Here is a 13,768-nt window from a genome sequence, read left to right on the forward strand (position 1 = left end):
TTTGGTCATGATATATATTTGTTTTCTTCAACCTTTATATACTTTTGAGTTAAACTTGCTGGCATTTTATCTCAGATGGTGACATCTTCATTCAAAAATGAAGTAGGGGTGTAACTTCTGTTTTCTATGAAAGGCAGACAGTGTAATGGTTGATAGCTTGTCTTCTAGAATCAACTTACTTGACTTGCATTCCAGTTCTACAATTTACTAACTGTGAAATCTTGGAGAAGTTATTTAGCATCTCTGTGTCTAAGTATTCTTATCTGCAAAGTTTTAATATGCATCTATCTCATAAGTATTTTGTGAGAATTAAATGTATTTATATTCCTGGGACCCTTAAATAATACTTATTATATACTAAAAGCTCATTTTCAGTATTAGCTGTTGAGAACTGGAATATTTTCTGCCATATCAATAAACAAGGATGTCATAGTCATCAGTGATTCTAGGTCTCCAATGTAAGTTCCTGAGTACTAAGGGTGCTCAGGGAGGAGAAAAATACCTGTGATCTAATAGCCATCAGATTGCAGTCATTCCCTATGGTGAGCCCCAGGAAGCTCAGGATAACACAGGTTACTGGCGTCAGGATAGCTGAGGTGCATATGAAAGGAATGATTTCAGTGAACTCAGACTCTTGCATCTTCCCATACATAGAGAAGCACTACATTCCTTAACTTAGGATATCTGGTTTCCTTTAACTAACAATCATCTTTTGATATTCAGACTACCTGCCCTTTGTTATGAAACTTCTGTATAACCTGACTCCTCCCCTCGCCTCCTCAGAGTAGTTTTCTCGGGGTCACTTGAGATACTCTCTCCCAGGCTTGAAGTCCTAAAAAATCCCACCAAATAAAATATAACTCAACTTCTAGGTTGTGAATATTTTTTTAAGTTGACACTATTATAATATCATTCTCTAGCCATGTTTTGGTATCAATATGCTAACTTCACAAAATATACTTGGAAGTGATCCTTCTTTTTCTAGATCTGGAAACACTTTTAAAAGCAGCAGAATTATTTATTCCTTGAAGATTTAAAATAACTCAGTTATGAAATCATTTGGAACCTGTATCCATTGAGAGGGTAGTGCTTTGACAAATTCATATTTTCTTCCTCTCCTTGGAGTAATTTTAGAAATTGGTGTTTTACTGGAAAATTACACTATGTAGAAAATATCAAGATGCTTTAAATATATCAATATAGAGTTTTATTTTCAATCTCTTTCCTGTTGAGGTTTAAACAACTGTGGTTTACTTTGTGGCATTTTCAGAGTCAGGTTACAGCTTCATTTACCAACTTATTCTTTGTGCGTTTGTTTTCCATTTATTTCTGGTGTAAATTTAAAAATTATTTTCTTTTCCTGGGTTTTAATTTTCTAACTTATTAAGTGAAATGTTTAGTTTGATTTTTGGCACAATGCTGGATAACTGCTTTAAAAATGTGAAGAAATGGCTAAGAGATGTTTCTTCTATTTTTCTGATTTTAGCATGATCTATTTACATGTTCTTTGTTATGATTACATTCCCATTCATTAGTTTATTTATTCATTCTTAAGTAATATTTAGAACTAGACATTGTCCATGGTGCTGGCAGTGGAGGTAGGGCAGTGAACAATTAATTGGACCACTGTCATTGACAAGAAAAAAATCCAGTGGTTAAATGTCCTTTGAGGAGAAAGAGATGTTCTTTCTCTTTCTTGGGGTCTGAACTGAAAGGCTTCTACCATGTAACATTTTGAGTCAATCATGATCAGGCATCTTTATTAAAAGTCATGACAATTTTAACTTAGTGTAAATGTATTAATACTATTGTTATTATTTATAGGGGTTCATAAAAGTTTTTTGTTTTTAAGTCAACTACCTCCCAATGTATTTTAAAAGATATGGTAACTAAGTAAGTTGGTAGTTAATTGAACTTGACTTAGGCTTTCTGGGGGAAAACAGTGAAAAAAGTTATATATTAGATCTTTCTTTGTCTAAAAATAAAACAATTAAAAGTAAGTTTCAAACAGAGACAACTATAGAAACAGATGAAGGAAAATTTTAGTATGGCAGAAGGAGTTCAACAAATAGATATAAAACCAAGCTGGTTCAAAATTGGGAAAGGAGTATGTCGAGGCTGTATATTGTCACCCTGCTTATTTAAATTATATGCACTGTACATCATGCAAAATGCCAGGCTAAATGAAGCAAAAGCTGGAATCAAGATTGCCAGGGGAAACATCACTAACCTCAGATATGCAGACCACACCACCCTTATGGCAGAAAGTAAAGAAGAACTAAAGAACCTTTTGATGAAGGTGAAGGAGGAGAGGGAAAAAGCTGGTTTAAAACTCAACAGTCGCCTCTTTCCCGGCTGGAACCATGGAGGGTGCAGAAGAGAAGAAAAAGAAGGTTCCTGCTGTGCCAGAAACCCTTAAGAAAAAGCGGAAGAATTTCGCAGAGCTTAAGATCAAGCGACTGAGAAAGAAGTTTGCCCAAAAGATGCTTCGAAAGGCAAGGAGGAAGCTTATCTATGAAAAAGCTAAGCATTACCACAAGGAATACAGGCAGATGTACAGAACTGAAATTCGAATGGCTAGGATGGCACGAAAAGCCGGCAACTTCTATGTACCCGCGGAACCCAAATTGGCGTTTGTCATCAGGATCAGAGGTATCAACGGTGTGAGCCCAAAGGTTCGAAAGGTGCTGCAGCTCCTTCGCCTCCGGCAGATCTTCAACGGCACCTTTGTGAAGCTCAACAAGGCATCAATTAATATGCTGAGAATTGTGGAGCCATACATTGCATGGGGATACCCAAATCTGAAGTCTGTAAATGAATTGATCTACAAGCGTGGTTATGGCAAAATCAACAAAAAGCGAATTGCCCTGACAGACAATGCATTGATTGCTCGATCTCTTGGGAAATACGGAATCATCTGCATGGAGGATCTGATTCATGAGATCTATACCGTTGGAAAACGTTTCAAAGAAGCAAACAACTTCCTGTGGCCCTTTAAATTGTCTTCTCCACGAGGTGGAATGAAGAAAAAGACCACCCATTTTGTAGAAGGTGGAGATGCTGGCAACAGGGAAGACCAGATCAACAGGCTTATTAGAAGGATGAACTAAGGTATCTACCAGGATTATTTTTGTGTTCTGGTTAATAAACAATTGAAACAAATTGAAATGTACTGTCTTGGTTGACTTTTACCTTTCCTTTGCAAATCTTGGTGCGACAAGATAAAGTCAAATCAACCGCCTGGCCTCTTGGATGCAAAACTTAGGGTTCAGCCTGTGTCTTGTGAAAAACATTCCTTGGGTTTATTGAAGATTTTCCTATACAAAAAACATCCTGATTTTCCATTTTCAGTTGGCCAAACTGGGTCTAATCTAAGAAAGCCTATTTCATAGGCCTTTGTGCATGATGAAAAGTTCAGTTTACAGATTAAAAATGTTGCAGAAATTCAAAACAAAAAAACAAACAAACAAAAAAAAAACAAAAACTCAACAGTCAAAAAACAAAGATCATGGCATCCAGTCTCATCACTTCATGGCAAGCAGATGGGGAAACAATGGAGATAATGACAGACTTATTTTCTTGGGCTCCAAAGTCAATGCAGATGGTGACTGCAGCCATGAAATTTAAAGACACTTGCTCCTTGGAAGAAAAGCTATGACACGTCTAGGCAGCATATTAAAAAGTGGAGACATTGCCGACAAAGGTCTGTCTAGTCAAAGCTATGGTTTTTCCAGTAATCATGTACGGATGTGAGAACTGGACCATAAAGAAGGCTGAGTGCCAAAGAGTTGGTGCTTTTGAACTGTGGTGTTGGAGAAGACTCTTGAGAGTACCTTGGACTGCAAGGAGATCAAACCAGTCAATCCTAAAGGAAATCAACCCTGAATATTCATTGGAGTGACTGATGCTGAAGCTGAAGCTCCAATACTTTGGCCACCTGATGAAAAGAGCCAACTCATTAGAAAAGACGCTGATGCTGGGAAAGATTGAAGGCAGGAGGAGAAGGGAACAACAGAGGATGAGATGGTTGGATGGCATCAAAATTCAATGGATGTGGGTTTGAGCAAGCTCTGGGAGTGGTGCTGGACAGGCAAGTCTGGTGTGCTGCAGTCCATGGGGTTGCAAAGAGTCAGACAAGACTGAGCAACTGAACTGAACTGAACTGAAAGGCAGAAAACAATAGGCATTGTGGACTTCATTCATCCTGTAAGCAGTTGGGGGAAAGAAAATGAATTACATCCTTAAAAAGATCACTGATCTCCACCCTTTCACTCTTCACCTCCCTTCCCATGCAAGAATACTGGAATGGACTGCCATTCCCTTCTCCAGGGGATCTTCCCATCCCAGGGATCGAACCTGGGTCTCCTGCATTGCAGGCAAATTCTTTACTGTATGAGCCACAAAGGAATCCTGAGAGTAGGCCTATGCAAAATAAATAAATAAAAATTCCAAAAACCTGTGTCCTCACTAGGAGCAGGGAACTAAGGCACTGAAGTTTTAGAAAAGACAATTTTTGTAATTTTTTTTCACAAAATGTATATTTAGAAAAATGCATACATCATAAATGCATAAATCAGGAAAATGAATTAGTGTACATCCCAATGAATTTTCACAAAATTAAGACACTCATGCAATCACATCAAGAATAGAGTATCCCTAGTTCCTTAGGCATCTTTCTGGGCTCCCTTCTAGTTATTTCCTACTTCTCCCCAGAGTGACTATTATTTAACTTCCAACTCCATAGATTAATTCTGTTTGCTTTTGAATTTATATATTAGGAGGATTTATGTAATAAATTCTTTTTAAGTGTGATTGAGATGCCATAAAAAGTATCATAATCTGAGCAGCTTAAATGACAGAAATTTAATTTCTCATAGTTCTGGAGGCCAGAAGACCTAGATCAAGGCCCCAGCATATTCAGCTTGTGGCAGGAGCTCTCTTCTTGGCTTGCAGATGCCTATCTTCTTGCTATGTGCTCACAAGACAGAGATGGGGAGAAAGTGTGAGCAAGCAAGATCCTCAGTGTCTTTTCTCTTAAGAACACTAACGCTATCTAATTGTGGCCCCATTTTTGACTTTATTTAACCTTAATATCTCTTAAAGGTTCTATGGGCTTCATAGGTGGCTCAGAGGTAAAGAATCTGCCTGTCAATGCAGGAGACTCAGGTTCGAGCCCTGGGTCAGGAAAATCTCCTGGAGAAGGAAATGGCAACTCACTCCAGTATTCTTGCCTGGAAAATCCCATGGACAGAGGAGCCTGGTGGGCTACAGTCAATGGGGTCACAAAAGAGTTGGACATGATTTAGCGACTAAACAATAACAAAATGGCTCTATCTCCAAACACGTCATATTGGGGGTTAAGATGTCAGTGTATGAATTTTGCATCAACACATTCAATCCATCACAGATTTCTCTCTTTCTTGCTCATCATTATTTTTGTGAGATTCATCCACGTTATTGCATGTAGTTTTAGTTAGTTTATTCTTTTTGAAAGTGAAAATGAAAGTCTTTCAGTTGTGTATGACTCTTTGTGACCCCATGGACTATACAGTCCATGGAATTCTCCAGGCCAGAATACTGGAGTGGGTAGCCTTTCCCTTCTCCAGGGGATCTTCCCAACCCAGGGACTGAACCCAGCTCTCCCATATTGCAGGTAGATTCTTTCCCAACTGAGCCACAAGGAAAGCCACTGTGTGGTATTCATTCCATTGTGTGAGCATATCACAATTTATAGTTGAGACATTCTTAAGCAGGTTCCAGTTTACAACTGATATGAATCTTCTGTGTGTGTTTTAGTGAAAGTGTGAATGCACTTCTGTTTGGTATATATCTAGAAGTTGAATTTCTGGGTCATGAAGTATATATATCAGGTTTAATAGGTGCTCAGTACATCATGAAAAACACTGGGCTGGAAGAAGCACAAGCTGGAATCAAGATTGCTGGGAGAAATATCAATAACCTCAGATACGCAGATGACACCACCCTTATGGCAGAAAGTGAAGAGGAACTAAAAAGCCTCTTGATGAAAGTAAAAGAGGAGAATGAAAAAGTTGGCTTAAAGCTCAACATTCAGAAAATGAAGATCATGGCATCCAGTCCCATCACTTCATGGGAAATAGATGGGGAAACAGTGGAAACAGTGTCAGACTTTATTTGGGGGGGGGGGTGGGCCCTCCAAAATCACTGCAGATGGTGACTGCAGCCATGAAATTAAAAGATGCTTACTCCTTGGAAGAAAAGTTATGAGCAACCTAGATAGTATATTGAAAAGCAGAGACAATACTTTGCCAACAAATGTCCGTCTAGTCAAGGTTATGGTTTTTACAGTGGTCATGTATGGATGTGAGAGTTGGACTGTGAAGAAAGCTGAGTGCCAAAGAATTGATGCTTTTGAACTGTGATGTTGGAGAAGACTCTTGAGAGTTCCTTGGCCTGCAACGAGATCCAACCAGTCCATTCTGAACGAGATCAGCCCTGGGATTTCTTTGGAAGGAATGATGCTAAGCTGAAACTCAAGTACTTTGGCCACCTCTTTGAGAAGAGTTGACTCATTGGAAAAGACTCCAATGCTGGGAGGGACTGGGGGCAGGAGGAGAAGGGGACGACAGAGGATGAGATGGCTGGATGGCATCACTGACTCAATGGACATGAGTCTGAGTGAACTCCGGGAGTTGGTGATGGACAGGGAGGCCTGGCGTGCTGTGATTCATGGGGTCGCAAAGAGTCGGACATGACTGAGCGACTGAACTGAACTGAGCTGAACAAGCAATTTCCCATGCACGATGGTTGAACTAATTAATATCAACAACCTATGAAATTTCTGATTATTCCAGATCCTTGCCAATTCAGTCATTTTCATTTTAGCTATATGTTTATTAGCCATTTGGATATCCTCTTTTACGGAGGTACTCAATGAAGCCTTGAGCCCATTTTTTAATATGGTGATTTTCTAACAAAATGATATGAGAGAGAACATAGGCCAGGTCATCTACCTATAGTTGTCCAAAGCTGGACTTAACTCTTTCAATTCATGCATAATTAGGAAAATGAGGAAGAAAAACATTGGGTCTTAGCACCATGGAAGGAAGGCAAGAAGAATATATCAAAGTTATTTAGGACCAAAAGAAGGTTTTGATGAAACAACATAAAGGAGTAATAAAGATGAAAAGAAGTGATAGGAAAGCTACATAAAAATTGCTACAATAAAAACCATTAAAGAAAAGAATATAGTGTAAAAAATTCCAATAGGTGAAATACCTCATATTAAAAAGGGCAAAGAAATAAAAGTAAATTCCACACTGTATTAGTGTCCTAGGGCTGTCATAGCACATTACCACAATCTGGATGACTCAACAATGGAGATATATTCTCTTATAATTCTAGATGAATAGTTTCTGGTCATTGCTGGAAATCCTTGGCAGTCTTCTCTGTATCTAGACTGGTGAAACCAGAAAACAAGTTCCGTGCAGGCTCAGTTGTGTCCACTTCTTTGTGTCCCCCTGGACTGTAGCCTGTCAGGCTCCTCTGTCTGTGGGATTTTCCAGGCAAGAATACTGGAGTGGTTGCCATATCCTACTCTAGGGGTATCTTCTTTACCCAATGATCAAACCCGTATCTCCTGTGTCTTCTGCATTAGCAGGCAGTTTCTTTATCACTGAGGCACCAGTGAAGCCAGAAAACAAGTTATCCACTTCCAAAATATAATAGTGGGACAGATGGTGACTGCAGCCATGAAATTAAAAGATGCTTACTCCTTGGAAGAAAAGTTATGAGCAACCTAGACAGTATATTCAAAAGCAGAGACATTACTTTGCCGACTAAGGTCCGTCTAGTCAAGGCTATGGTTTTTCCAGTAGTCATGTATGGATGTGAGATTTGGACTGTGAAGAAGGCTGAGCGCCGAAAAATTGATGCTTTTGACCTGTGGTGTTGGAGAAGACTCTTGAGAGTCCCTTGGACTGCAAGGAGATCCAACCAGTCCATTCTGAAGGAGATCAGCCCTGGGATTTCTTTGGAAGGAATGATGCTAAGCTGAAACTCCAGTACTTTGGCCACCTTATGTGAAGAGTTGACTCATTGGAAAAGACTCTGATGCTGGGAGGGATTGTGGGCAGGAGAACAAGGGGACGACAGAGGATGAGATGGCTGGATGGCATCACTGACTCTATGGACGTGAGTCTGAGTGAACTCCGGGAGTTGGTGATGGACAGGGAAGCCTGGCATGCTGCGATTCATGGCGTAGCAAAGAATTGGACACGACTGAGCGACTGAACTGAACTGAATCTCTTTAGCAAGAGTTTGTCCAGAATGCTTGATTCTGTCTCTAGAGCATGCCTTCTGTATAGACTGAGAATTTTCCAAATCATCAAATTCTAGTTCTTTATTGTTTAACAGTTTCTTCTTCAATTTATCTCTTTCCTCTCACATTTTACTATAAACAGCAAGAAGGAACTAGGTGAAACCTTTCATACTTTTCTTGGAAGTATCCTCAGCTAAATATTCAAGTTCTTAACTTAGCAGTTTTGTTTTCCACCAAACTATAGAACACATTTCAGCCAAAGTTTCTTTGCTTTCTAAGGACAATTTTTCTCCCATTTGACAATAATCCCTGGTGGCTCAGACGGTAAAGCGTCTGTCTACAATGCAAGAGACCCGGGTTCGAGCCCTGGGTTGGGAAGATCCCCTGGAGAAGGAAATGGCAATCCACTCCAGTACTATTGCCTGGAAAATCTCATGGACAGAGGCGCCTGGCATGCTGCAGTCTATGGGGTCGCAAAGAGTCGGACATGGCCAAGTGACTTCACTTCACATATCCTTCATTTATTTCTGAGATTTCATTAAAAGCATCTTTTATGTTCATTGTTGTTCAGTCGCTAAGTCATGTCTGACTCGTTGACATGGACCATGGTCTGCAGCATGCCAGGCTTCCCTGTCCTACACCATCTCCCAGAGTTTGCTCAAATTCATGTCCACTGAGTCAATTATGCTATCCAACCATCTCATCCTCTGTTGCTCTTTTCCTCTTCCCCTCAATCTTTTCCAGCTTCAGGGTCTTTTCCAATGAGTCAGCTCTTTGTATCAGGTGGCCAAAGTATTGGAGCTTCAGCTTCAACATCAATCCTTCCAATGAATGTTCAGGACTGATTTTCTTTAGGATTGACTGGTTGGATCTCTTTGCTGTCCTAGGGACTCTCAAGAGACTTCTCCAACACCATAATTGGAAAGCATCAATAATTTGGCACTCAACTTCTGTTATAGTTCAACTCTTATATCCATACATGGCTAGTGGAAAACGACAGCTTTGACTTTAGCAAAGTAGTGTCTCTACTTTTTAATACAGTGTTTATTTTGTCATAGCTTTTCTTTCAAGGAGCAAGCATCTTTTAATTTCATGGCTGCAGTCACTGTCCACAGGGATTTTGGAGCCCAAGAAAGTAAAACTTGTCAGTTTCCACTTTTCCCCATCTATTTGCCATGGAGTGATGAGACCAGGTGCCATGATCTTAGTTTTTTGAATGTTGAACTTTAAGTCAGCTTTTTCACTCTCCTCATTCATATTTCTACCCATATTCTGTTCATAATGATATCTGAATTTGCTAAGATTTTTTTCTCCATCATACTCCTAACTTCCGTTTGAGTCCTCATCAGAATTACCTTTCACAAACATATTTCTACTAATCATCTCTTCAAAGCAATCTAGACTTTTTCCAAGAAATGCCTCAAAATTCTTCCAGCCTCTATCCTTTTCCCAATTCTAAAGCCATTTCCACATATTTAGATATTTGTTACTGTAGTACCTCACTTTCTAGTACCAACATAAGGTATAGATCCCTAGTGTTGCCATAACAAGTTATTACAAACTAAGTAGCTTGAAAAAACACAGGTGTATTATTCTCATACCTCAGGAGGCCAGGAGTACAAAATCAGCAAGGTCAGTTCTTTCTGGAGTTTGAGGGAGAAACTCTCCCATACTTCTTTCCTAATTTCCAGTGACTGTTGCCAATCCTTAGCATTTCTTGGCTCATAGAAGCACTCATTACTCCTACCCTGTACCCATCTTCACGTGGCCTTCATCACCTTCATCTCTGTGTCTCTCTGTCCTTTTCTGTCTTAAATTAAAGCAACCTCATAGGAGTTAGGACACACTCTAATCCAGCATGACCTTATCTCAATTATTAGATTAATCACATTGGCAAAGACCCTATTTCCAAATGAAGTCCTATTCTGAGGTTTTGGATAGATATGAATTTTTGAGGGGAGCAGACACTATTCAGCCTATGACAGATACCATGGTAGATTTGACCACAGGGAGATCAAGAAAAACATGAATTCGTGAATAAAAAATAAATAATGACGTAACAGAAAAAGATGAAATGTGAGATTTCAGGACTAAGGAAACAAAATTGAGGGTGCTTAATACAAAAGTCATGAATAAATTAGAATTAGTAAGGATTAGAATAGACATGTTAAAGACAGACTTTTTTGGAAAGGTTTGGGATAATCGCGGTGATTACATATAAAAGAGGCAAAGAAATTAAAGCACTGAGAGTGCACATAATAGTTATAAAGAACAAAAATAAATTCCACACAAAGATTTTCAGCATCTATGAATAAGATAAACTAAATACTAAAATAGAGAAAAGTACTCAAAGATAGAATAATGAGTACTTTTATAAGAGGAAGGGAAGAACTGAAACTACAGATTAAAGTGCTCACCATGTTCTATGAAAAACTAAGGCAAGGTATTCATTATCAAGGGATATTCTGAAGAATATACTAAAATTCAAGGCCAAAGAATTCTGTAAGGATGTAGGTTTTAAAAAGTCTGCATTCAGGACATTGCAAGCTTTCTCTGATTTTACCCTGAGGCAATGTTAATAAAAAAGGTTTTACAAGTCTTGTTAAGTAAGCACAGAGGCAAAGAGTATAAAACCAATGCAACAATCTCAGGAAATATTCTCGCTATAATCCATGCCTCCCTATGATTATAATGAAAACAACAACTCTGAACAACAAAAATGTTCTGAATTGTTCAAGGACTCCAAAAAGAAACAAAACCAATCACATGTTGGAGAGTAAAAACTGAGTGAAATGATTCACATGAGGTGACTTCCCATTTATTCATGGATTTATCTTTCCTCTGTGACTCTATGCATGTACAGGTTTGACCTCAACCAACACATGGCAAGGTCTTCCAAATGGAACTGAGATTTAAACCACATGTACAAACTCAGCTTTAACCCAAAAATATGCCCTTCTGGAACAATGCCTACACAGGAACAACCCACACAAAAGCTTAAAAAGAGCTGAGTTGAAAACTGGACTACTCAAAAAAGTATTGTACTAACACATGAACGTTAAATGCATGCGCCATACCTAAAACAGATTAGCAAAGTCTCAGAAAACTTCACAGAGGTTTGAATTACCATTCATAAATATAAAACAGATCTTACTGTTTAAATCATATTGGTTTCTCTAGAGGATCACAATAGGACTCAGTCTACACAACATGCCTTTTGTAATATCCAGGATACAATAGAAAATTACTCTACATACACAGAACCAATAATATATGTCTAACTCTCAAAAAAAGAAAAAAAAAAAAAAGACAAGGAACAGCTGTTGTTGTAAGCCACGTGTTCTGGGAAACAAACTCACTCAGAAGGACAATGCAGATAGCGGAGTGCAGTTTATTACACCGGCGGGCTCAAGGCAGAGTCTCCTCTTAGCCAAGGACCCTGACTAGCATTTGTGAAAATCTTTTATACCCCATGTATACGTGTCTGAACCCACCACTCCAAATTCCTTGAGACTTACATAAACCAAGGAAAATACAATCCCAATAACCCCATCATTCACATGCTGTGTTCATGCGCTCAAACAGTCAAACAATTAGCCAATAATCAATAAACCCGAGGTTACACTCCGATAGATAGAAAAATTTATGGCCTGTCTGGAGGAAGGGGTGATTAGTGTATGTTTTCTCTTAGGCGATGAGTAACCTAGATACACTCTTCAAGGTTCCCCTGTCTGGAGGGGGTCTTATCATTCTGTTGTTGTTTCCATAGGTACTAAACACAGAGTTCAGAGTCAGTTGGAAAGGTGGCAGAGCATGATCAGCATGTACAGGCCTAAGACGGAGTCCAGGCCCTATGAATTCCTTCTTCACTGTCATCACTGAGATACACCTAGGTGTTGGAATCATAGCTATTATATAGCTATACAACATGATGTAGAAAACCTCAACTGAAGAAAAAAATGGAATGAGTAAAAGTCTCATGTGATTAGCAGAGTATATAAAAAAGAAGCACAAGAAAATTTTAGAAGTGCTAAATATGATAAATTAAAACAAAACTTTTACTGATAGGCTCACAAGTGGAATGGACATAACAGAGGAACAAGTTTATTTTTTCAGTAAACTTGAAGGTAAGTCAATACAACTTATCCAATTTAAAAATAAAGAGAAAAAAGATTAAAACTATTTTTTTAAACCGTCATCTCTCAGGAACCAATGAGATACCTCAAAAGGTCTAACATACATGAATAGCCTCCCAGAGAGTCAGCGCAAGAGATACAGAGGCACAAAAAATAGTTGAAGAAAATAATAGCTGAAAAATTTTAAATTCGGTGAATGACATAGATTTATTTATTCAAGAAGATCAGCAAACCCCAAACCGGATAAACTTGAAAAATACCGTGGAAAACAAGGGAAGTAAGAAAACACTTTGGACTGAATTATAATTCAAAGATAACATATCTAAGTTTATGAGATAAAGCAAAAGCTGTAATGAGAGGGAAACTTGAAATTTTAAATATTGATATTAGAAAAGAACAAATATTTAAATCAATGCCTAACATTTAACAATAAACTGGAACTTCTCTGGTGGTACAGTGGATAAGAATCCTCCTGCCAATGCAGTGGACATAGGTTCAATTCCTGGTCTGAGAAGATCCCAGATGCCATGGAGCAAATAAGCCCATACATCGCAGCTACTGAGTCTAGAGCCTTCAAGCCACAACTACTGAGCCTATGTGCTGTAACTATCCAAGTGCGTGTGCCGAGAGCCTTGCTGCAGCACAAGAGAAGCCGTCAACCTGAGACACCCACACACCTCCATTAAAGAGTGGCTCCTGCCAGCTGCAACTAGAGAGTGTCTGCATGCAGCAACAAAGACCCAGAACAGCCAAAAATAAACTTTAAAAATAAATAAATAAAAAATAAGCCCAGAGTTGGTAGAAGAAAGGAAATAATAAGGATAAGAATGGAAACAGACAAGAGAGGAAATTAACAAAGAAAAAGTTGGTTCATTGAAAAGACCTAAAAAAATCAACCAACTCTTAGGTAAAGTGCTCAAGAATAAAAGAAAAAGAAAAAGAGAATCGATGTTTTGATGGGAAATAAAAAATAGATCAGCAAAGAGCCTACAATTATTAAAGGGTAATTAATTTAAAAAAAAAATCCTCAAACCAAAACTACCTGAAAATTTATACACTTATAACACCTTTTTGGTAAGGAAGAAATCAAACCAAATTTGCTGAAAATATATTAATAGTACTCTCGGAAAAAATGGTCCAAATGGTTTTATAGATAATTTCAACCCAATTTACAATATTTTAATGAACACTAAGGAAGGAGAAGGCAATGGCACACCACTCCAGTACTCTTGCCTGGAAAATCCCATGGACAGAGGAGCCTTGTAGGCTGCAGTCCATGGGGTCGCTACTAGTCAGACACAACTGAGCGACTTAACTTTCACTTTTCACTTGC

At 38.6% G+C, this 13,768-nt stretch overlaps 1 protein-coding gene across 1 annotated transcript; it reads left to right on the forward strand.

The window, feature by feature from the left end:
• The first annotated feature begins 709 nt into the window (after nucleotides 1–709).
• Nucleotides 710–3,484, forward strand: LOC138424834 (large ribosomal subunit protein uL30). Its single transcript, XM_069562269.1, has one exon. It carries the CDS (start codon nucleotides 2,364–2,366, stop codon nucleotides 3,108–3,110), a length of 747 nt encoding a protein of 248 aa, XP_069418370.1. The 5' UTR covers nucleotides 710–2,363; the 3' UTR covers nucleotides 3,111–3,484.
• Nucleotides 3,485–13,768: the final 10,284 nt, after the last annotated feature.

The sequence above is a fragment of the Ovis canadensis genome, chromosome 1, assembly GCF_042477335.2.
Source record: "Ovis canadensis isolate MfBH-ARS-UI-01 breed Bighorn chromosome 1, ARS-UI_OviCan_v2, whole genome shotgun sequence".
NCBI lineage: Eukaryota > Metazoa > Chordata > Mammalia > Artiodactyla > Bovidae > Ovis > Ovis canadensis.